The sequence below is a fragment of the Elgaria multicarinata genome, chromosome 8 (genome assembly GCF_023053635.1).
Source record: "Elgaria multicarinata webbii isolate HBS135686 ecotype San Diego chromosome 8, rElgMul1.1.pri, whole genome shotgun sequence".
Lineage (NCBI taxonomy): Eukaryota > Metazoa > Chordata > Lepidosauria > Squamata > Anguidae > Elgaria > Elgaria multicarinata.
The window spans coordinates 21,902,257-21,927,706 of NC_086178.1; the positions used below are offsets into that span (position 1 = coordinate 21,902,257).

The 25,450-nt window shown below is 45.1% G+C and overlaps 1 protein-coding gene across 1 annotated transcript in view; it reads left to right on the forward strand.

Annotated features, from left to right (window-relative positions):
- The first annotated feature begins 1,793 nt into the window (after window positions 1–1,793).
- The window catches only part of SLC7A14 (solute carrier family 7 member 14), a 59,949-nt gene continuing 36,292 nt past the window's right edge, over window positions 1,794–25,450 (forward strand). Inside the window, exons 1-2 of the mRNA XM_063131448.1 lie at window positions 1,794–1,867; window positions 24,267–24,757. Coding sequence (XP_062987518.1) covers window positions 24,454–24,757 — 304 coding nt within the window. The 5' untranslated portion in view covers window positions 1,794–1,867; window positions 24,267–24,453. The remainder of the gene's footprint in view (window positions 1,868–24,266; window positions 24,758–25,450) is intronic.

A 25,450-nucleotide genomic window follows, 5' to 3' on the forward strand; every position in this document is an offset into this window, starting at 1 on the left:
GCTCTGCTTATATATTTGTTAAATAAAACCCATGTTACCAAGATGGCATAGCTAAATCTCCAGTGTTCCATCTCATCCAAAGGAAATTAAGTTCAGTTTAATTGGGGAGGGATTTTAGAGGCACTGCTTATTCAGGGAGGGACCCAGCTGCTTTGCATACAGAACATTCCGGGTTCGATCTAGGAATCTCCAATTAGGGAGGATCAAGTAGCAGCTGATGTTTTGTTCATTTCTCTTTCTTTTTTCAAAATTATTTTTTTATTGTAAAATTTCAACAAAACAAAACAGTTCATTAAAAAAGAAAATATAAAGAAAAAAATGGTAGCAGCTGATTGGAAAAAGGCCCTCTGCTAGCGCTCCCAAATGTGTGGCGCACTCTAGATGTGTCACATTACGATTCCCATCATCCCACCAGCACATGCTGGCTGGGGGATGATGGGAGTTGTAGTGCAAGATATCAGATGAGTGCCAGGTTAGGGAAAGGATGGCATTAATAATTCCCTGGGCAGTGAGCACATAGTCTGACTGGGGATGATGGGAGTTGTAGCCCAAAGCATTTAGAGAGCGCTAGGTTGGGGAAAGGATGGCATAGTCAATCCCCAGGGGCAGTCAGCACATAGTCTGACTCGGGATGATTGGAGTTATAGTCTGAGACATCTGGAGGGTGCTGGGTTGGGGGAAAGGATGGAGTAAATAATTCCTGGCTTGACAGGGCAAATAGTCTAACTGGGGATGATGGGAGTTGTAGTCCAAGGCATCTGGAGCGGTCTCAGGTTGGGGGAAGGCTGAAGGAGACAATCCCAGACTCACTGGTCACATAGTCTGACCTGCTCTAAGGCCTCCTCCTCCTCCTCCTGCTGGAGGGTCGCCTCTGTAACATCCTCCAATGGGAAAAGTTTTGAGCATCTCTGATATGACGTATTCGTTTCCCCTCCAGCAGCAGCCAGCAAAGACCGCAGCCACCCCAAGTGAACTTGCAGAAGCTGTTCTGGGGGTGCCTGCCGGAAGAAGGAGGAAATGTTTCCCCCCCCCCGCTTTCTTTCTCCCCCAATGAAAAAATGTAAAGGCCAGGAGAGAAAAATGTTCCAAAGAAATCGATCAAGCTCCCCTCCCTCCTTGTTGGGTGGCGGATGGGAGAGGAAGAGGAGAAATACCCCTGGCATTGGAGTGGGGGCGCTGCCATGGCTGATTCCATCAGCCACAAGCCAAGCCTGCGCGTGGAGGATGGTGGTGGTGGTTCCGGGCGGGTGGGGATGGAGAGCCTCGGGCCGCCGGACCCCCAACGGGGCAGGATCCCCGCGTGGGCCACCTTAAGGCTGCTGCCGGGCTAAGCCGGGGAGCCGCCGGGGCGTCGCGGTTGCTGCTGCGGCGTGGATCACGTGGCGCCCGGGGCGGGGCGGGGCAGAGACGGCAGAAGCGCGCTGAATAATTGAGCAGCTGCCGCCGCCGCCGCCGCAGCAGCAGCAGCAGCGGGAGCGGGAGCTGTCGGGGCTGAAGGCAGCTCCTGGTCCTGCTGCCCTGCTGCCGACGCCCCCACCCCAGCAGCCCCCACCCCCTGCAGCCGCCTCCTCTCCATCGATCCGTTGGATCCTCCCACCAGGGGCTTGAGTGGCAGCCGGGGAGAGAAGGGGGGGCTGCCTCATGCCTGGGAGCGACAGCCGGCCTCTCCTCCCCCCTCCCCCCTCCGCCCGCCCTCTCTCCCGGGAGGGAAGCCACTGAGGTCTCGGAGCGGCAGGTGCAGCTCGCCGCCTCCCTGCCCGGCAGCCTCCGACCGCCTCCACCCTCACCAGGACCCCGCGTGCCTCCCGCATCGCCATCGCCCGCTCTTGCTCGGCCTCTCTCCAGCCCGGGCTCCGGTTTCCGCGGGGTAAGTGATGGAGCCGAGCTTCCACGGGCGCTTCTCTCGCCAGCTCGCCTCTCCTGCTGTCAGTCGGTTAAGGCGATTATGGATGGGCTGGGGAGTAACAGGGCCGGGGTGGGGGGGAGGTGGAGGGAAGAAAGGCGAGGCATCAACCTTTTCTGCGTCTCCCCTCCCAGTTTGGGATGTCCAGGAAAGGAGAGGCGCCTCGGGTCCGAGGAACTACTTCCCCTTGGGATGGTGGCCCTCACAGAGTTGAGCCTGTGGGGGAGAGTGAGGGATCCCGCCGCTAAATCCCTCTCCCTTATCTTTTATTGAATGAGGAACCAGCTTCGGCTGCCTCCCTTGCGCACGCTCTTCCCATCCTTGGGATCTGTGGTGTGGTACCCAGGGGAGGGTCTTTGCGAAGAAGTTTCTGGGTGTTTGGGGAATGGGTGGAGTTTCACTAGGGCAAAGGCTAGGACCCCCCTCCCCCCATACATACACACACACACATACACTCAGCACATGATCCCTGAGCAGATGATGAGTGCTTCATCACTTGTGCTGTCTGGTCATTCCCTCCTTTCTTCTTTCCCCAGCAACATAAAAATCAAACTCCACCTACGGACAGAGATTCAGAAAGGAATAGTTGGTAGTGTCTCTCTCCCCACTTCTTCCTCTCCTCCTCCTCCTCCTCCTCCTCGTCTTCTTATTTTTTTACAGCAGCAGTAACACTCAACAATATATGTAGAATTTCCTGAAGGTTCAGATTATTATTATTCATATCTGATCTCAGAGATCCTTACAACCATATTGTAAGGTAGGCAAGTTTTATTTTTCCCCAGGTTGCAGAAAGAGAAATGAGCCACGAAGCAGAGTAGCTTAGTGAAGGCCACCTGGTCTATCCTTCGCAGGGATGAGATTTGGATTCCAATCAGGACCTTCCCAGTTCTCCGCTCAATCGCACTGAGCTCTGTTTAGGGCAATTTCTTTCTCTTTTCCCTCCACCACCATTTTTTTAAAAAAAGGGAGAAATAAGCTTTGATGGTTTCCTAAATGCTGTCTTTTGGGGTTTGTTCTGACAGCAGAAAGAGGAGGAGGAGGATTGTAATGGTGTTTCCCACCTCTGGGAAATGGGGATGTACATGGAGAGGGATTCACTTAAGAGATTTGCCCCCCCCCTTCTTCCTCCCATATGGCTTATAGGCTATTCCTGCACACACACCCCGCAAGGCATGCAGAACTGGCAGGGAGTTACTCCTTCGATTTTAAATTGTGAACCCACTTTCATCCATGGCAAATGCCCAAAAGGTAGGGATGTAATTTGTAGTGTTTCTCTGAACGTCTTAGCTTGACCAATCTCGGAGGAGCCATAGGAAGGTTTTGTTTTTGAAAGTGCTAGCTGCCTGCGTGGTCATAAAGAGAACAGAGGGCACGAGGGATTTAAGACCAATGAGCTGAGGATTAATAGAAACCGAGAGTGAGAGACAGCAGAGCGAGTGGATAAACACGGGCGGATCTCACTGAAATAAATGTGTCCTTCGCCTTGTGGTTCCGTTAAAACACGGCAACACCCTTCTTTGAACCAGGTTATGAAACAATTGGAGAAAGAGCAGTGTGAGTGATTCTGGAGCGAATGGAAAGAAAGAATATAAAGGATGGAGTGGTCACTGGGAGGAGAAGAGAAGAAACGAAAGCATGGGACAGAAGGCTGCAGATACAGTATCTTAGATCCGTCTTCTAAAATCTAGATGATCAGGCAGCGTTGATGTTGAAAATGAGAGAATGGATTATCACTAAATCAGCCTTCCCTAACCTGGTGCTCTCCAGATGTGTTAGACTACAATTTTATTTACTTTATTTATTACATGCCACAGCCAGCCATGCTGGAAGTTGTTGTCCAACCATACTGTAGGGCATGCTAGGAATTGTAGTATAATGCATCTGGAGAGCACCAGGTTAAGGAAGTCTGTACTAGGTGTTGTTCAAAGGAGAATAAGGCTTTTTTAAAAAACAAACAAAAAAACAAAAAAAACAAATTTGGCTGCTGATTCTTGATGTGAAAAAATACAAATAAAATTAAAAAATAGTCAGACTTTTCAGAGAAAGCTTTTTGTGTGGGGAGGGGGGCGGGCGGTTTGATGCTGATAGACATATAAACCTCAGGTTGTTTACTCCAGAAGAATCCCATTAAAACGACTCCAGAATAAGTGGATTACTGCCTTAAAGCATTTCTCACTGGGCTTGCCTCCGTGTAGAGTAGTGTACAGGTTTCTATTGGAGCCACTGTTTTCTCCCTCTCAGCGATGGCGGTACAACTGCATCCTTCAAACTCTTGATCCCAAATTGGTTCCTCTGCCTTTCAGAAGTGTGTGGCAGGGAGAGACTGAGCAGGATACAGCCCCTCCCAGGAAAGGGCTGCAGTGAATGAATGTCTCATACTTGCTGGACTCATCCTCTTTGACATGCAGCAACTGGTGGTACAGGAGTATCTTTCCCAGGCGGGTGTTGAAACCTTGGGACTGCTGCACACAGTACATGTTGAAGATGCTCCCATAAAAGGTTTTATGAGTACAGCTGATGATATAAGTCTGGCAATGTTGTTTGCCTGTCTGTGCCTTATACAGGTATACTTGCAAAGGAACTGAGGTAGCTCTTTCCTCAGTCTTATGCCCAATTTATTGTGATTGGCTTTTGCTCACTGTCTGGCCAGCACTCAGAAAGGTACACATTACTTGTCAATGGCCACCACCAAATAAATGTGTTCATGGTATTTATTTATAGTATTTTTATTCCATCCTTTAGTAAAAACAGAACCTCCCAAGGCGGGAGGTAAGAAATAAGACAGTTTCTGCCCACAGGCTTAAAGTCTGAAGGGTTAGGGCCTTTTCAGTGGTGGGCCCCTGATTAAGGAAAGATCTCCCCACTGAGGCCCATCTGGTGCCAACATTGTCTTCTTTTTGGTGCCGGCGCTGTCTTCTCCTAGGCATTTAATGGCATATGATGGGGGCATTTATGCCAGCTTCTGAACAGCTGTAGTAATTTATTGGAATTGTTTTTAGCCCTTTAAACTTATATATATATATATATATATATATATATATATATATATGTGTGTGTGTGTGTGTGTGTGTGTGTGTGTGTGTGTGTGTGTGTATGTATTGTTGTGAACCATGCAGAGAGCTTCAACTATTTGGGCAATATAGAAATGAAATAAATAAATAAATAATAGACATGATACAAAAGGAAAAGGGATGGCGAGGGAAGAGAAAAAAAACAAATTTAGGCACTAGTTACTTCGTTGCAAAGTTCAGCAGTTCACTTACTTGACTTAAAAGTGAAGTACAGATCTGCTCTCTTAAAAAATGAGATGCAGGTCAGCTTTAACATGAGGTATAGATCTACTCTTTGGAGAGGACCTTTCTAGATAATATTGCTTTTGTGCAGGATTCATGTGTGTTTTCTTATGTCATAAGCTCTCGCTACCACAGACTTGGTGCTGGCTGTAAGCTTGGATGCTTTTTAAACAAATTCATAGAGGATGGCTCATGCATGGGGAACTTCTTACAACCCAAGAGTTTAATTCAGTTTTGGAGAAGCTCTTAGGACCCCATTCTAGTGGCGGCCAGGGCTGGGAACAAAGGTGTGGAGGCAGAAATACAAAGAATACCAGCATAGTGTAGCTAAAAGCTCTTACTGCCGGTAACTAAGCCATAGGAGAGGCATTTCAACCATTTAAAATGGGAAGAAAACTGCACCAAAGCCAGAAAATGATTGATGGTGGAGGGGGGACCAGTGGCATGATGTGTGGCCATCTGGAGAACCTCAGAGAGACAGGTCTGGCCCCTGGGCCTGAATTTCTTCACTCCTGGTATGGGTATTTTAACGACTATTAGACATGACAGCCCAATAAACCTCCAAGTTGAGAGTCAGTGTGGTGTAGTGGCTAGAGTGTTCGACTGGGGCTTGGGAGATCTGGGTTCTAGTCCCCACTTGGCCGTGGAAGCTCAGTGGGTGACTTTGGGCAAGTCACAGACTCTTAGCCCAGCCTACCTCACAGGGTGGTTGTTGTGAGAATAAAATGGAGAGGAGGAGGATTATAGAGGGGAAAAGGCTGTATATAAATGTAATAAATGAAGCTGATTGGTGGGAGATTCAGGAAAAATAAAAGGAAGTACTTCTTTGCATAGCACATAGTCTTCTCCTCCAGGAATTTGTCCAATCCCCCTTTAAAGCCATCTAAATTGGTGGCCATTGCTAAATCTTGAGGTAGTGAATTCCATAGTTTAACTACACGCTATGTGAAGAAGCACTTCCTTTTATCTGTCCTGAATCTCCCACCAATCAGCTTCATGGGACAGTTTTGAGTATTACGAGAGAGGGAGAAAAATATTTCCTTATCCACTTTCTCCACACCATGCAAAATGTTGTACACCCCTGTCATGTCTCCTCTCATTCGCCCTTTCTCAAAGCTACAGAGTCCCCAATATTGTAACCTCTCCTCATAAGGGAGTTGCTCCAGCCCTTTGATTATTTTAGTTGCCCTTTTCTGCACTTTTTCCAACTCTGCAATATACATTTTTAGGTGTGGTGACCAGAATTGTATACGGTGTTCTAAGTATGATTGCACAAAAAATTGTATGGTTCTTCTTATGTTCCTATGATGGGTTAAGAAACTCCGCTTTTATCAGAGACATCAGGATATTGTAACATCCTGATGTTACATCAGGATATTCAAAGATGTCACCAAGGAAATGTTGAACTGTGGACAAAAGGATATGTTGGTTGAGTGCAGGGCAAAACCCAAGTCTATACAATATATGTACTTATGTTTTTAAAATTCTAGACTGCCTTTCGTCCTAACAGATTCCAGGGCAGTGTTCAGTAATAAAGTTATAATCTAATAAAAAGAACACATCATCCTTCATATAACATAGAACTGGGAGGTAACAAAATCATAACACTGCAGACAGAAGCAATAAAACCAATTTTAAATGTCTGAGCAAATAATGAATGTTTTAACCTGGTGCTGAAAGGTCTGTAACATTGGGGTCAGTCAAATTTCCTCAGGGAGGGTGTCCCCTGTACCAGGAAAAAGAAGATATAATTTTCTCCCTCAGAATGCACTAAGAAGGCTGAGTGCAATTTTTAAAAAGGTGGGTTTTACCTTTCATGATAAAAGCCCACAAAAGACGTCATTGTTTTTAAAAACACACACCATGAATGCACGTTAAATGACCTTGAATATCACCCTCAAGACAGAGGTAGCACCTCCATGAAAGAGGCATGAGTACTTTCTAGGAGCAATACAATCCTCTGGTAGACAACACACTAAACCATGCTGCTTAACCACAAAATGGTTAATGGAATGCATTAAAGTTAATGGATTCTGTTAACCATTTTGAGGTTAAGCAGCATGGTTTAGCATGTTGTGTGAACGGGGCCTCTGTGACTCTATTTCCTTCCAATAGCTGAAGTTTTCTGGCTGGTGCACAAAAATTAAAACCACATAATTAAACGTAAAACACAATATAAAATATAATGGCTTCAAACTGCAATATAAAAGTGCAAACAGGCTGCAGTCTTCTGGGGGCAGAGGCATGATCCCCCCCCCTGTTTTGTGTGTGTGTCAGGGTGTGTGTGTGGTTTGGGGGTGCTTATGTTAAATAAAAGAGAACAACGATGAAGTTAAATATGTGTACGTGTGCCAGGGAATAGTTGCTTGGTTCTGGCTCACAGAGAGAAAGCTGGATAGACCAGAGAGTGTTGTGATGCAGAGGCGCTGTCCTTGGTACTGAAGTTTCCATTCTCGTAACTCTACCGGACAGCAAGACTGTATACTTTCTATATGTACTATGTCAATGCTGGATGTTTCAGTCGAATACACCCAGAACAAGATAGTAATCAGGTGGAGTCTGCTACTGTTCATTCCTGATTTTGTGTCCGTCATGTTTTAGCACTGCTACATGAGGCCATTTATGCTGAGCTTTCCTCTCTCCTAGGGACTATTCTCATGCCCTGCTTGGCAATCCCACCTCTTGTGATAAGCCTGTGTATATTTGAAGAGCTACAATTTTAAGTGACTTGGGCAAAAGGTGTGCCAATCAGTTGAACATAGGCATGGAGTGGCAATCTATGTGCAAACAGCTTCCCAGCTGCAGACATCTGATCAGTGAGGGATGTGTGTGTCTTTTGCAGCTCCTGGTTTGAGTCCTAGCGGTCTGCTTCTGCCAGAGGGGAGGGCATACCTTTTGTGCTACTTGAGATGGCTTTAAAAGGGGATTGAACTAATGCATGGATTATAGGTTCATCAGTCGCTGCTAAGCATGACAAGGGCACATGCGACAAAACATTGTGATGTATCCCCAGAGTTAGGAGGAGTGCTACTATTCAGGCCTCCAGCCATCCTGGAAGAAGGGACTTGTAGTGTTGTTTGGATCTTTGAGAGACACTTTTTTTCTTTCTTTCTGAGCTCCTTGACATCTTTCCCAGCTGTGCTATATGGCACTAGAGGGCTTAGGTCTGAGACTCTCTGCCAGCTCTAAACCTGAGCATTTTCTTGCTATATAGTGGGAGGTGGTGTTTTTGGAGAGTGGAAAGGGGGGGAAAAGCTGTCTTTCAGAGCAGGGGAGAAAGTTCCTTAATGCCTTGGCACAAATCCCTTCAACCGTAATACCCCATTCCAATTCCCTCTTCCTCCTCCAGTTTCTTTATTCGTTTCTTTATTTTGTCTTTAAAGTAGCCTTCCCCAACCTGTCCCTCCAGATATGGTAAATTACAACTCCTATCATCCCTAACCAGAGAGTTGTAGTGCAACACATCTAGAGGGCAACAGGTTGGGGGAAGGCTAATTTAAATTAACAGGGTAACATTCTGTATGTTAAGTGATCTTAACCATAGACTTAAGACACAATCCTATGCATGTTTTGGCTCGCTGGAGCATTCTGAGAGTTGTAGGGCTTTTTTTTATTTCTAAGCAGGCGTAAGATTAGACCGTTAATTGATGAGGCTCACACAGTCTTTCTGACCTTTGCTTTCTTTAACACCTCCACCCTTTTCACTTCCAGGAAACAGTGAAGAAATCCAGGATTTTAGTATAGCTGAGTTTGGGCAGCAGGATGTTTCCCCCTCACCCACCCACCCCAAAAGGTGGAGTTTCTGTCTTTGGTGTTGCCCTGATGCTTTATCTGCACACTATGAGATGAATTACTCTTAATGTTCCGAGGTTCACACACTGCTGAGGTAAAGAGACCCTAAAGGCCAAAGGCCTGATCCCATGTCCACAGCAGAGATGAACCAGTGGGTCAAGACAAGGAAAATTACATTAAACAAGGAGGAATTGAAACCAGAGCTGAAACCAAAAGTGTGGTCCAAATTGGGAAGAGGCACTCGGGGGCGGGGGGGGCGGGGACATGTTTTGCATGTAGATGGGCCCAGGTTCAATTCCTGGCATCTCCAGTTAAAAGAACCAGGTTTCAGATAATTGGAAGAACGTCTGCCAGAGATTCTGAAGAGCAGTAGCTGGTCAGAGCAGACATTGCTGGACTTGACAGGGATAGCCTGGCCATGGTGGTACAGGCATTAGTAACTTCAAGACTAGACTACTGCAATGCACTCTATGTGGGGCTGCCCTTAAAGCTGCTCTGGAAGCTGGAGCTAGGGCAGAACACAGCAGTTTGGCTGTTGTCGGGAGCTGTCCCTTTTCAGCATGCAACTCCTTTGCTGAGGGAACTGGCCTGGCTGCTTATTCTCTACCAGGCCAATTTTAAGGTTCTGATAGTAGTGTACAAAGCCCTAAACAACTTGGGACCAGGATTGGAGTCCACCAGGAGAAGAGCCTTCAGTGTGGTGGCCCCCTTCCCATGGAATTCCCTGCATTTGGAGGTCAGGCAGGCACCAACATTTTATAGCTTCTGGCACTTACTAAAAATGTCGCTGTTTCAGGAAGTCTTCCTTGAATGACTGGCCGCAGTTTTTATCTGAACTCAGGTGTTATCAGTACTTTGTTCTTTTAAAAATAGTAATTTTTCATATGGTATTTTTTAATTATTTTATTCTATTTGTTGTACACCATTCTGAAATCATTTGGATGGAGAGCAGTATATAAATATTATAAATAAATAGACAAATAGTTTGACTTGGTGTAAAGCAGTTTCTTAAGAGGTGCTGAAGTGACTATGAATCTAGCAGCAACAGCAATCCAGAAGAGACAAATTGCCTGGGCACGAAGGAAACCAGAAGCCGGAAACCTTAGACCTGGTATCAGTCAACCAGTTGCTGCATTCACCGGCATGCCTGTCAAAACCGTGGGACTCTGGGTAACAAGCATTGTCTAAAGAGCCTGAATTTCCTTCTGTACACTTATGGCGAACAGAGTTGATCTGAAAATGGCATCGCGCAATGGCTTTTGATGCTGCAGTTTGACTTAATTTATTTAGAAGCGTTGTCTTCTCTCTCAAGCTCCCAGGGACTCCATATAAATATTTACAGCGTTACATAAAATAGGAAACTGTTGAATCTCTCTTTTCCAAAGACTCACAGTCTAAAGACTGCTTTCACAGTCATTTTCACTGACATGAGATTCATAAGTCTTGTGTCTTAAATGCATGCCAGCTTTATTTCTAACAGGGCTGGGTTGTGGGGAAAAGAATGATATAAAATTGTCACGATTCTAAGTGTCCTCTTTGGATTGTGGCCCAAATCTGTTTGCACAGTCTTTTAGTGGACTTTGATGACTGTTCTTTGGTACATTTCCAAATGCAGAACTAGTCTGGGGTCAGTCCCAAATAACAAACAGTTTTTGGTGGTGCATATGTTTAAGGTTGCCTGATGTATCAAGCCTATAATGTCTACATTGTCAAGTGAAAAATGACCAACTGAACACAACGAGATATTTCTGTAACTGACATTTTTATATGCTTATATGGACATACGCTACATTGGAGCATTGGCTGCATTTGCAAGCATATTCATTCTAATAATGTCAGTGAGCAGTGAATCTGCTCAGGGTTTCAGTCAGAACTCCTCTTTTAGAGTTCTGGCTGAAACCCCAAGCAGATTCATTGCACACTGACATTATTAGAATGAATATGCTTGCAAATGCAGCCAATGCTCCAATGTAGCCTATGTCCATATAAGCATATAAAAATGTCAATTACAGAAATATCTCATCATGTTCAGTTGGTCACCGCCCCACTGACATTGGAGCCACCACCCTCTGCTACCTACCTGCCTATGCATACAGATAAATAAAGAGCATTGGAGCATTTAAACATGCAACATCTCAACTTGAAGTGAGACATCTCAGCAAACCACTTCACATGAGCATTCTGGTCATTTGGTTCTGCTCTGAGTAATTGCTTCAGTAGAAGTTACTCCTATTTTACACCACCGGTTGCTGAGAAGGGAGGGAAAATGAGTCAGTGTTTTGCATGTCACAGCTTCATAAACGATTACTAATTCATAAAGACCGAGGCACAATCGCGTCGTGAAAGTGAAGTGTGAGCCGGCTTGCTCTTACAGCCTCATATTCCGCCCCGGGTTTCCTTACCACTTTGGCTCCTGCCACACGTGGGGGATTAGTTTTGCCCGTGGGCTTTATGCTTATAGGTCCAAATCCCAAACCCTGGTGTATTTGCTTTCTCCACCCCCTTCTCTTTTGTGCTCCGTAATGTCTCTGAACACAGCATCACCCCATGTTCATTTTCTTCTCCCTCCTTCAATAAAACCATCATGCTGAAAGCCAGGCATTTACAGAAAATAAAAACAGTGAGTGGGAAATCCTGCCAAGAAAGACTCCAAGCAGGTCACATGGCTCCTATTTTCTACTCCCTTTATGTTACTGTATCAATAATTTACTCAGCTCCATAATACTATAAATTAGGTCGACAGGGCAGGCTGTCAAAGAAAACGGGGCGTACTGTGCTGTAACTCGCAAGGTTTTATTTTATTTTAATTCGTTTACATCTGTAAAATTACAGAGCTGGAGAGGGTTTTTCCAATGCCAGCAAGAAGGTGGATAACTGCTTCAATAAAAAGGATCATGATTTTAATGTATCGGTGAGTGGGGGTGATATTGGGGGCGGAATATCTCAGAAATTGTATGGATGTAGGCTAAACACTGGGATCTAGAATTCTGCCCTAAAAAATCATATCTCCAGTTAGTATATCCCTACAGAAAATTGGTTTTGAACAGTGTGTGTTGTTGTTGTTGTTGCTGCTGTTGTTGTTATTTACGTTTCTATACCGCCCCATAGCCGAAGCTCTCTGGGAGGTTTACAAAAGTTTAAAGCATTAAAAATGATATACAAAATTCAAAAACAGAAAAACATACAGCAGACACTATACACAGAGACAACATACTTCTAAAAACAACTTTGAGCAATTAGCCAAACTAAAAAAACCAGATCTGGGGTCGATTAAAATTCATCACATGCTGCCAAATGCCTGGGAAAAGAGAAAAGTCTTGACTGGGCACCAAAAAGATAGCAATGTTGGCGCCAGGCAGACCTCATTGGGGCGGTCATTCCACAATTGTCATGCTTTACTCTATATGGAAATAGTGTAATGGCTGAAAAGGAATTAGGAGCTTCTTGGGTTAAAGTCAACAATTTACATATCTGTGTGTTGCTGTTCTGGATGGTGAGAGGCTGAATTCTGTGACCTGTATATATAATTAGGACGTTCTATGTTTGCTTCTTTACCATAATTTAGTCTGCATTTCCTGGTTATGAGGAAAGGCAAAAGGTTGAGCAAGACACTGACACCCCATCTGTAACTGCTGGAAATCCTAATCTCTAGGAACTTTCCCCTAGGCAAAACTATGTAAACTAAGCAAGACAATTGTCCTTTCAAGAAGAATGGAAAGCTCTTTCTTAGGACTCTTAAACTTCAGAGAGAGTGAGGCAGCTTCTGACTGGATGCCAGCCGGGCTGACTTTCTCTCGCCTCCTTTTAGCTCCGCCCGTTTGAGTCTGCGACGTAGTCTAGGATTGGCTAACTTCTCTGTGCTCTCCCCCTAGGAAGAATATTGGTTTTTCACTGACTGTGTATTGTTTGCCCTTGAAGAGATAAGCTCTGGAGAGGGTTCACTCCCAGCTGGTGAAGAGCTTGTGAGAGCTTTCTCCTCCACTGGTACAGGCCGGCCTGTTTCTGGCGCCAACTCCTCTACTTCAGAGTCTGATTCTGATTGATCTCCTGAAACACCTTCTTCCAACCCAGGGGGAGCAGGGCTATACATGATAGACTGGGCCAGATTGAGAGACAGGTGAACAAGCAGGTTGCCATGGTGAAGAGGAGGAGCAACTCCAGGGGTGCTTGTGATTGGGCCCCTGCTGGGGCATGGGCCATTGGCAGGTGCCTGGCCATACCTTCACATAATCACGGAATACGCACATCCCCTCCTTGTTCTAAATGTGGTTTGTTGTTTATTTGTTCAGTCGTTTCCGACTCTTCATGACTTCATGGACCAGCCCACGCCAGAGCTTTCTAAATTTACTAAAGGGTAGTAAATTAAGGGCTGCATTATTTTGGTTTCTTACATTTGCTTCTTTCTGTGGCCCTCTGCATGGATCGCTTGGCGAGCAAAAAACATAGAAGTAGAGCATGATCATTTGTGTGGTTGTATACCTGCCATCAATCCTTGATCAAAGCACAGACTCTTGCAAAAAGAGAGTCTAGTTTGTTTCTGAACCGAGAGCAAAATCACATTTGGGAGACAAACAAATTCACCATTTGGAAACACTCCGTTATCCCTTGCCCTAAATTAAATGTTAGGAAATGCGGGCAGGCTATTGAAAGGGAGAGAGATTTCACTAAGTCCTTAGCGACAAAGGGAACAGGGAAAACAAACCTCTTATCTATGTAGCCTGTGGTAAATTCATAGAAATTAAGGTGACCAGGTTTCAAACCTCCCTTTGCTGAAAACAAAGAATTCTCAGCCTTTTATCTTGAACCAGAATCACAACAAAAGCATTGCTGGAGAGACGGGACAAATCTCTATGGTAGAGCACCTGCACTGCATGCAGAAGATCCAATATTCTGTGGCTAATATCTCATAGGAACATAGGAAGCTGCCAGACCATTGGCCAATCTTGCCCAGTATTATTGACACTGATTGGCAAAGGTTTTTCATGGTTTTCTAGTTCTCCTGAACTAACTGGGGAGGCTCAAGTTGCAGCAATGGTCAGGAGTGCATTCTACCAGCTCAGCCTGATACACCAATTGTGGCCCTATCTGAAGATGACTTTCCTGAGTTACCCATACTAGATTATTGTTGTAGGTGCTATGTGGGGCTGCCTTTAAAAGATGTTTCAGAAATTTCAGCTTGCACAAAATCCAATGGCTTGGGTACTGGTAAGTGCTCAGCAGTCAGATCATGTGACATCTATGTTATACCAGCTGCCTGCGTTCCCAGTAAATTTCTGGCCCGATGTACAGTACCAGTATTGGCCTTTAAAGCCCTAAATTGTTTAGGTCCAGGTTCATCCATACCAACCTACCCATATTCTGAGATAAATATTGGAAGCTCTACTTATATGCCCGCCTATAAGTCAATTAATTTGGAGGGCCTTATTGGTAGTGGCCCCTGCTTGTGGAATTTTGTTCTGCTGGACATACACTAGACCACATCCTTACAGGCTGTCATGATTCCAAGTCCTCTTGTCAAGATGTGAGACAAAAAAAGAGTTCTGCCATGTAATCCACAAAGCTTTATTCAGTAAATAGACATCTCTTCACACTTGAAGGAAGTACAAATGCAAGGAGCTATCCTCTAAGCTGAATCAGACTAACAAAGCAAGGCAGTTGCCTATCAACTAAATGGACAGTTTCCCATTATGCCCGACAGGCTTTTACTGGACCCTTCCTTCAAGGACGGTCTTCAAGCTTCAGCATGCAAAACGTGCTCTACCACTGTGCTATGGACCCTCCCCAGTTAAAGAATCTCTGTTAATAGGGCTGGAAAGAACTTCTGCCAGAGGCTATGAAGAACTGCTGCCAGTTAGTGGTAGACCAGGGGCGCAGAACCGCATGCCTAGTGGTTTCCAGAAGGCCACACCCCTTCCCCCACCCAAACACCAATCAGGTGGTGGTTTCCTGGCTTTTGTGCACATTTTTTCCCCATTCTAAAAGTTTGAAATGCCTCTTCTAAGGTTTAGTGGCAGCAAGAACCTTAAGCTGAAACATACTGGCATTTTGGCCTTACCCTTTTGGCCTTTGGTCCCGCCTTCTTTTGCCCCACCTACCATTGGAATGCACCCCCTAAGAACTTCTTCAAAGTTGTATTCAGACCTTGGGCTGAAAGCAGTTCAACACCCTTGGAGCAGAGAATATTGTCCTAAGCGGACCCATGGCCAGACATTATGTAAGGTAGCTCCTATCTTCATCCCACGCTTTGAATTTCGATTCTTTCTAAAAAGTAGGATGGAATTTCTCATGCAGCTAAGCCAATGATCTGATGGGCATCAAAATATTAAGGGCAGAATCAAATTACATTTCAGATGCACGTAAGAGAGGATAATAACTGAATGAGTCTCCTACTGAGACAGCGTTCCACGTTTTCTCCAGTGGCTGGGAGCTGAAGCCTGACTCATCTAATTTTATTGTAGACATATTGAATTGCATATCTGATGTCATTCCTTTCCCTGCATTAGTAAAACTAATCAAATAGAGCAAGCTGAAGCTGCTGTACCAGGCTGAGATTCTATCAGACCAAGAGTTGGAGCAAAACCCACCCAAGAGAATCTTTATAAGGGTGCAACACATGATGTAAATGGATTAAATGCTTTGCCAAAATTCTATCATGTTATACCACAAACCTAGTGGATCTCGATGAAATGTTTTCCAGAAGTCAAGAGCATTTTTCCAGTACACATCCATCCCTGCCCACCTTCATCCCTTGACACAAATCTGTGCTACGATGTACCTGCTTTTTGCGGAGGCACCATAGATCAATTGCAGAACGCCTGCTTTGAATGCAGAAGGCCTCAGGTTCAATTCCTGGCATCTTCATCTAAAAAGGTCAAGTACCAGGTAATGACCCTGGAGACCACACTGGTTTAAGACAGGGGTTGACAACTTGTGGTCCTCCAGATGTTTTTGGCCTACAACTTCCATTAGACTGCTGCAATGCACTCTATGTGGGGCTGCCCTTGAAGACGACTCAGAAGTTGCAGCTAGTGCAAAATGCAGCAGCTAGACTGCTGTCCAGAACATTATGAAAAGGCCATATAGCACTAGTCTTAAAGGAATTGCACTGGCTGCCTATACCCTTCCGGTCAGAATTCAAGGTGTTGGTGATGACATATAAAGCCCTGAATGGCTTGGGACCTCGATACTTGAGGGAGCTCCTCAGTCAACAGCATAGCCAATGGTGAGGAATCATGGGAGTTGTAGGCCAAAGCCTCTGAAAGGCCACAAGTTGCCCATCCCTGATAAAGCAACACAGGCTGTTACAGATAGGAGCTGACACTCCTTAAAGTGGTTCGTTCCTTGACTGTGTACTTGTTTGGCAGAACACATGTTGGGGCTCAATACCCTGAGTGTAACAGCAGCAGCAGCAGCTAATAAACAGGCCTGAGTTCAGACTCTGATCGCATAATGGCATTCCAGGATAAAACTGCACCACACCATTCTCAAGGCTGGGGCAGTGGCACAGGGAGAAGGGGGCAGAAGGAGTGAACCCATCCCTCTGCGCCGGTCTCTGGCCCATTGGTCTATCATATTGCCCACATGACAGCAGAGAAGCAGGCTGGTTGTGAAGCAATGTTTAGCCTCGAAGGCCATCAGCTTCCCATGGGCAGGTGGCAGGAAGGAAGCTATTTCTATGAACGCAGGCAGCAAGCCTCTGGGATCATTTTTCTCTGCCTGTAATAACCTATTTTGTTTCAGGGATGCAGCTTTAGCAGAAACTCGCCTTTGCTTGTGTCTCAGTCCCAGTCCCATCTGCTCTATCCTGCTGAGGGTCAGCTGCCGATATCACAAGGGACTAAAATAGCCAGGCATCTCTGACATGGATTTCCCTCCCTTCCTCTCACCCGCCCTGCCTCTTTCTCTCTTTACATCCTCTGCCTTTACATATGCAAATCCGTCTGTGCCACCCATCACCAAGTTGCAGCCTTTCTGAACTCTGGCGATAGTCCAGCGTACCTCATATACCTTACCTGTGCATGATAAGGAGGCTGCGTTTGTTTAAAATGATTTGTAGGGCATACTTCTCTCTCCCCCCACAGGCTGACATGTTGAAAAGCCCCTAGTGTACAGTTCTGGTCACCACACCTAAAAAAAGGAACAGGGCAGAAAAGGGCAGGTAAAATGATCAAAGGACTGGAGCATCTCCCCTAAGAGGGAAGGTTACAACAGCCAGGATTGTTTAGCTTGGAAAAAAGGAGGCTAAAGGGAGACATGATAGAGATGTACAAAATGATGCATGGTGTGGAGAATGTGGACAGGGAGATATTTTTCTCCTTCTCCCATAATACTAGAACTCAGTATCAGAGGCAGGATACCTATGTACCCCAGGTGGTGGGGAACATGGTTGGGAGGGTGCTGTTCCACTCATGCCCTGCTTGTGGGTTTGCCATGGGCAACTAATAAGAAGAAGCCACAGTTTGCTGTTAGGTTGTCAACTCTGGGTTGTTCGTGGTTAACAAACCATGTTTTTTTAGAGTGACTGGGTTCAGACAACAGAGTAACAACCCATAGTTCATACACTAACAGCACGGTTTGTTAGTGCAGCTGGGTTTGGACAACTCAATAACCCACAGTTCAACCACAATTCACAGTTCAACCACAATCCATACTTAACTCTTGAGTGTGGGTTATCGTGTTGTCTGAACCCAGACAGTATCTTCTATCTCACTTGAGAGCTGCAGGCTAGCTTACAGGATGCAGGGGAAAGTATGTGGAACACACAGCTTTGTCCTCCAGCAGAGGGGAATGGCCAGGGTGCTGCCCTTGCTGCTCCTTATACAGCACCCATCATCTGCCACCTGAGGTGTCTGCCTCCCTCTGCCTACTAGTAAGGCTGGCTCTATCTTCATCCACCATCCTGCCTGGCAGGCTGTAGCACAGACTACAGGAAAGAGTGATTGGGAAATCAGCCCAAAGGCAACTGGTTGCAGGCTATTTTCACGCTCGTTAATGTCTGCATAGGTAAGTCCAACCAATTATGCATATCCAGTGGCTAATATAAGTCAAGCTAGAAGTTGGGATGGCTTTAAGTGTAGCCATGGGAACAAATGAAACCTTCCTAGAATATGAATAATGTAGCTAAAGATGATTTGCACCTTTAAAATATCTGGCTCTATACATCTGCAACATGATTGCTGCTGTAGTTAATTACCCCTAATTATTGGGAATGGTGTTGTAGTACAAACAACCCTTACTAATAATCAGGGTGCCGTCACCGCAGTAGGTGGCAAATGGTTGATTAACGACAGAGAGAATGGAAAATCCAGTTCGAGTTTATGAAGTGATGATTTGTCTCTTAGTGAAGGTAGAGACCTGACAGTGGGAGTTGTTATTACCAAAAACTTGCACGCAGGGGCGGGGAGGGGGGATGTTATACATTATAATGTGGGTCAGAATAGGAATGTTCTGAGCTCCAAAGGTCATTAGCCCTGTCCTGGCATTAACTTGAAGGTAGGGTAAGGCCTGTCTAGGGTTTGTCCTGCTGGTCCTGCATCCAATTTCCATGTGTTCAAGGTTCATGTCTTAACCTGGCACTGAAAAGATGACACTGTTGGTGCCAGGTGAGCCTCAGTGGGGAGATCATTCCATACTCGGGGTGGGGGGGCACCACAGAAAAAGCCCTGTATGCATAAGCTCTTATACCTGCCATCTGATACCCTGGAAAACAGAAAGTTATGGATAGTGGGCCTGTTATTATTATTATTATTATTTATTTATATAGCACCATCAATGTACATGGTGCTGTACAGATTACACAGTAAATAGCAAGACCCTGCCGCATAGGCTTACAATCTAATAAAGTTGTAGTAAACAGTAAGGAGGGAAAGAGAATGCAAACAGGCACAGGGAAGTATAAACAGGCACCGGGTAGGGTGAGGCTAACAGTATAGAGTCAGAACAAACTCAATATTTAAAAGCTATAGGGAAAAGAAAAGTTTTTAGCTGAGTTTTAAAAGCCTGGTTTCCTAGGTGCATTTGGGTGGGTGTATGTGTGTCAGTGTGTGAGCCTTCAATATGAAGAGGTTGGAGGCAAAACCAGCAGGTGCAACCTTGATCAGCCCCGTCCACATGTCCAAACGGAACCCTTCCTTGACTGGGCTTTTGAACATCCCATCTTTCCCCAAAGCCCTTTTCTCTATAAGAGGAGCTCGTGCCCCTGAGAGGGTGTATCTATACTTCAGTCTTAAACTGCAACAGAGGAAGCTGCCATATACTGAATTAGACCATTAGTTCATCGAGCTCAGAACTGGCTACACCCAGGGTAGGCCCCAAATATTTTGCTACCTGAGGCAAAGGACAAGATGGCACCTCCCTGCCCCACTCCAGCTACAGAAGCTGCCTGGACTGGCAGTTGAGTTTTATGTCAACATCGGTGATGGGACGGCATCCTCTTCCTCAACTGAGGGCAGCAGGCTAGCTTAGGGGGGTGCATGGCATACACACCACTGTCCTCCAGCAGAGAGAACAGTCAGGGTACTGCCACTGCTGCCCCCTCCACACCATCCAGCATCTGATGCCTGAGGCACTCACTCTGCCTTATGGTAGGGCTGGCCCTGCCTACACCAGAGGTGCAGAATGTCAAAAGCAAAATATTGCCCAGGGGGAAAAATCTGGCCAGTATCTCTCCCATCCGCCACCCATTTTTAATAAAGTCCCTCACTAAAGTAGTTGAGGTATTTGCTTTGTTTACAGGCAATGAGAAGATTAGCATTGGGTGGGTGTATTAAATGTAACATTTCAGCCCTGGGGAGCAATATATGTCTTTGGGTTTTCTATGGTTCACAGTGGGATGCTGAACAAGACCGAGGAAGCCTAATGATAAACCGCTCAGTTGAAACCTATCCAGATGTTCAAATGTCATTGCTGAAGTTATGAAATTGGTGTGTTCAGGTACTCTTTGAAGCCACACAGTTTCGGGGAAAGGCTTCCACTGGTGCTGGCTATTGGTGGAGACAGAATTGCAGGACTTGGTGGACCCTGGTCAGATGCAGAATAGGCACGAATGTGGAGGGAAAGGCACCGTAAACTAATGACAAAGGAGGCGGCAAACTTTCTCAAAGAAAGAACATTTATTGTGTTGTATGTATTTTGGAGAGGATGCCTCCTTTAGGAGCTATAAAACAAACAATTAAATTAACCATAAGAGTAGTATCGTATAGACAACACCCTCAATTTTTAAACAAAGTTTTAGGGGCCTTTCTACATAAGAATATTATATTTTTTTAAAAAAAAATTAAAAACAAATTCCCACTTCTAGTGTTACATACATTGTTCCCATGTTTTTAGTCCTAGCTACTTTTGGACAGTAGTGAAAACAATACTTCCTTTCTTTGAGTACTGGAGTTCGCTGCCTCCTTCATCGTCAGGTGCAGAATAGGAAATTCTTCTTACTGGGTTGGTTTCCATGCACCTCAGGAAGCCATGCCCCCTTCTCCTGGCCCACCCATAGGTTAGTGTTATGAGAATCAGCTAGGTGAACCACAGGCTTGCGCACTCCCCCACATCCTCCAGCACAACCGCATGAAGGAGTTCAGAAGCTTTCTGATTATCATAGAATCATAGAATAGTAGAGTTGGAATGGGCCTATAAGTAGGGTGACCATATGAAAAGGAGGACAGGGCTCCTGTGTCTTTAACAGTTGTATAGAAAAGGGAGTTTCAGCAGGTGTCATTTGTAGGCGTGCAGCACCTTGTTGAATTCCCTCTGCATCTCAACAGTTAAAGCTGAAGGAACCCTACCCTCTTGACCAGATACAAAAGAGGGCAGGGCTCCTGCAGCTTTAGCTGTTGTGATGAAGAGGCAATTCCATCAGGTGCTGCATGCATATAAATGACACCTGCTGAAATTCCCTTTTCAATACAACTGTTAAAGATACAGGAGCCCTGTCCTCCTTTTCATATGGTCACCCTACCTATAAGGCCATCATCAAGTCCAACTCCCTGCTCCTGTTTGTTCTGTTATTCACACCCGACAAACTCTGATTAACCTTAACTATGGTTAGAAGAAACACACCAACATAAAACCATGATGCTGGCTTGTTTTCATTAACCATAGTTGAGATTAACCACAGTTTAGGGTCTGAACAACCCATTAAACCCATGTTTCAAGTAGAAGCTTCCAATTGCTTTCCAGCCATTCCAGAGGAGGAGAGAGGAGAGGGAGGTCATGATGAGTCTAAGGCTTGCTGGAGCTTATCCTCATAACTCTAAATCAGAGGTTCTCAAACTGTGGCCCATGGACCACTGGTGGTCTGCAAGTTCTATTCAAGTGGTCCACAGAAAGGTTGCAGAAATCCATATTTGCAAAAGGCCACGAATATCCATACATGGCCCTGCACTTGTCTTTGGTATGTAATTGATTTATAGAACAAGAACAAAAAGGTTTATTAAGTTGTCTCTAGAAACTCCTAGCAATTTTCAAGTGGTTGGTGGGGGAGGGGGGACAAAGTGTGAGAACTGCTGTGCTAAACCATGGTTTAACATTACATGTGAACTGGCTCAGTGCCTGCACATAAATCACTAGGGCAATTGTGGGAAATTTTATTGATTTATTATTTATCTGCAGTATTTATATACCGTTCCCAAATTTTCAACAAGGTCTATTTATGTTAAGTAATTGCAGTACCTTTCTTAGAAAGCTGTTTCGCCAGGTTGCAAAGAGCTTTGCAACCTGTTCACTCAAGAGGATTTTGGCCTTGTGTTACTCAAGCGGCGGCATCCTTCATGCCACCTTGCAAATCACTTTGGAGACTGAGGGAAGGGGGAACTTGTGGTTTGCCAGGAGAGTCACACAAGGCCTGAGTTTTGCCACTGAGATATGGTTCCTTCCACTACCACAGCCTCTCCCCATCTGGTGTCCTCCAGATATTGATGGACCTGAACTCCCATCAGCCCCAGCAAGAATGGCCAATGGTCAGGAACTCTGAGAGTTGTGGTCCAAAATATCTGGAGGGCACCAGGTTGGGGAAGGCTGCACCATAACAACAGGGCCACTAAATGCCAGAGTGCTGCAGCTGAACCTGGGTTTCTTGGTTCCAAATCCCTGTGTTATCAGTTGACTGCTATCAAATAAACATATGAAGGAGTATTATACTGAGCTAGCCATTGACTCAGTGCTGCCTAATCTGGCCAGCAGCAGCAATTTCCTAGCCTTTGCAATCTGACATCCTTCTGCCAGGGACTGAGCCTTCTGCATTTGAATCTCCCAGTGGTCAGCTCCCATTCCTTCTGTCTTACTCTGAAGAAATGTGATCACCTGCTGAAGGAGGGTAGGAGCTTACAGGGGCTTAAGGGTGGGCTGAGCAACTTGAACCCATTCCAGTTAGTAACCAGCAGTACCTTTTTATTTTATTTTATTTTGAAAAAATCCCAAAAAAACCTTTTTAACAAAAGCCAAGTGAGCTTGAACTTCTCTGCAGGTTAGTATTTTGCTTGGGGTAAATATTTGGGGAAGTCTAGATTACAGTTGATCCAAAATAATCGAGTTAGCACCATGTTTTGTTGCTAACTTGACTAAATCACTGTATTTATTAAAAACATACAATTAGATACAAGGGAGAACAAAACTTTATCTTTGGCCAGGGAAATGAAAAGAAGATTGTTTGCTCCCTAGGCAGTTGGGAAGATATTGTTTCATACACCGCCTCCCCTTCCCTAAACAGTGGAAAGTTCAAGGCAGTCTTTAAATTGTATGTTTCTTTTATGGAAGAGAACACAGGAATCTTATGTTAGCTTCCTAGGAATCTGTGTCAAAATATACAGCCAGCGCAGGCATTACAAGGACGCAAACGTTATGGGATGTAGAGTCATTCCCCCCATTCACCTGCTAGTGGTTTATAGCCCAGTACTGTGCTTATTTACTTGGAAGGAAGTCCCATTATCTTCAGTATACATGCATGTGGTATACTATATGGAAATACAAGTGGTATGCCATATGAAGTCCAACTGGTATACTCGCATACAGTAAACATGCAAGTGCTATATCATATGAAATGCAAGAGGTATACATACATATGGTACACACACAAGTGATATACCATATGGAAAAGCAAGTTGTATACTTAAATATACTCAAATAATTAGGTATACTTAAATATATTTAATTGTATCCTGTCCTAAGTCACTGAGATCCCAATGATATAGGGTGGGATACAAATGTTTTAATAAATAAAAAATAAATATACACACAATTGGTATACCATATGAAACGCAAGTGGTACACATGCAAGTGGTATGCATGCATATGTGAGCCAAGTCTTATTGTGTTACTAAATGAGGTACCTCATTCTTTTCAAATGGATTCTTAGTATCCTTAGTTATCAGTGAGAAGGACAGGAAAAGTTTAGTCAAGTCATCTAGTTCAGTATTGTCTGCCCCAGCCTTCCCCAAACGTGTCCCCCTCAGATGTATTGGACTACAGCTCCCAGCATCCCCAGCCAGCATGGCCAATAGATGGGAGCTATATAATCTGACCCATCTGGAGGGTGCCAGGTTGGAGATGGCTTGTCTATCCTGACTGGCAGCAACTCCCCAGGGTTTCAGGCTGGAATCATTCCCCGCTCTCCCCAGAGATGCCGGGGATTGAACAGGGACTTTGCAAGCAAAGCATGTGCTCTTCCATTGAGCTATGACCATTCCCCAAATATACCACTTTTGCAGACTGAATGGCTACCTCTGACCTTCTCATATCTCTGTCCTTCACGCAGTGCATAGTTAAACTATGGAATTCACTTCCACAGGATGTAGGGATGGCCACTACTTTGGATGGCTTTAAAAGGGGATTGGACAGATTCCTGGAGGAGAAGGCTATCAATGGGCTACTAGTCCTGATGGCTATGTGCTCCCTCCAGTATCAGAGGCAGTCTGCCCATGTACATCAGTTGCTGGGGAACACGGACAGGAGGGTGTCCTGCTTGTGGGTTTCCCGTGGGCAGTTGGCCACTGCATGAACAGAAGGCTGGACTAGATGGACCCTTGGTGTGATCCAGTATGACTCTTATGTTCTTATATGGTCAACCACTTTGGGGGGCTTTGAGGTTTTTTGAAGCTCTCACTCACAGAACACACATGTCTACTGCATTGATGGATATTACTATAAGACAATTTTGGTTCCCAGTAGGATATTAACATTGAGTGCTCTTTCTTATTCTCTTTCCCCCCATTTACACATGTATTCTCATTCTCTCTCTCTCTCTCTCTCTCTCTCTCTCTCTCTCTCTCTCTCTCTCTCTCATATAGGCGCTCACAAGAGGAAACTAAAGTCCAGAAGGGTTATAAAAGCTTTACTTCACATTCACAATAATCATGTGGCTTTGAGTTGCCATGAACCTTCTCTGAAGTGGATTGTTTAAAGTGAATGCTTTCAAGCCCCATCATAGGAACTAACTGAACTTAGCTGGCATTAGTTTCATCCCTTGACATCACAATGAGTGGCATCCCCTCATACTTGGACCCCCGGCGGATCCAGTGGGGGGCCACATGGTACGCCATGCATTCTAGAATCCTCCGCACCAAACCAGTGGAATCCATGCTGGAGGGGACAGGCACCACCACATCCCATGGAACGAAACTGGCCCAGGTGCTCACTACTGTCGATCTGGTTTCACTTGGCGTCGGAAGCTGTGTTGGTACTGGAATGTATGTGGTCTCTGGCCTGGTTGCTAAGGAGATGGCTGGGCCTGGTGTCATCGTTTCCTTCATCATCGCTGCTGTAGCCTCCATCTTGTCTGGTGAGTCATCTCAAAACTATCATAATAATTATAAACTATTCTATTACCCTTCTGTAACCTGAGAAACTACTTATAGAATTATAGAATAGTAGAGTTGGAAGGGGCCTATAAGGCCATCGAGTCCAACCCCCTGCTCAATGCAGGAATCCACCTTAAAGCATACCGGACAGAGGGTTGTCTAGCTGCCTTTAGAATGCCTCTAGTGTGGGAGAGCCCATGACCTCTGTAGGTAATTGATTCCATTGTCGTACTGCTCTAACAGTGAGGAAGTTTTTCCTGATGTCAAGCCGGATTCTGACTTCCTGTAACTTGAACCCATTATTCTGTGTCCTGCACTCTGGGATGATTGAGAAGAGATCCTGGCCCTCCTCTGTGTGAAAACCTTTCAAGTATTTGAAGAGTGCTATTATGTCTCTCCTCAATCTTCTCTTCTCCAAGCTAAACATGCCCAGTTCTTTCAGTCTCTCCTCAGAGGGCTTTGTTTCCAGACCCCTGATCACCCTCGATGCCCTCCTCTGAACACGCTCCAGCTTATCTGCATCCTTCTTGAAGCTTCTCTTTTATTGGCATCTGCTATTACTTTTGATCAAATTAGTCCCTTTATCTCAGGGTCAAGGGTTTTATAAGCAATTTGGTTTTGAGAGGATATATGCGCCCTATCTTCTATTTTCTTTTACTATATCTTCTCCCTCT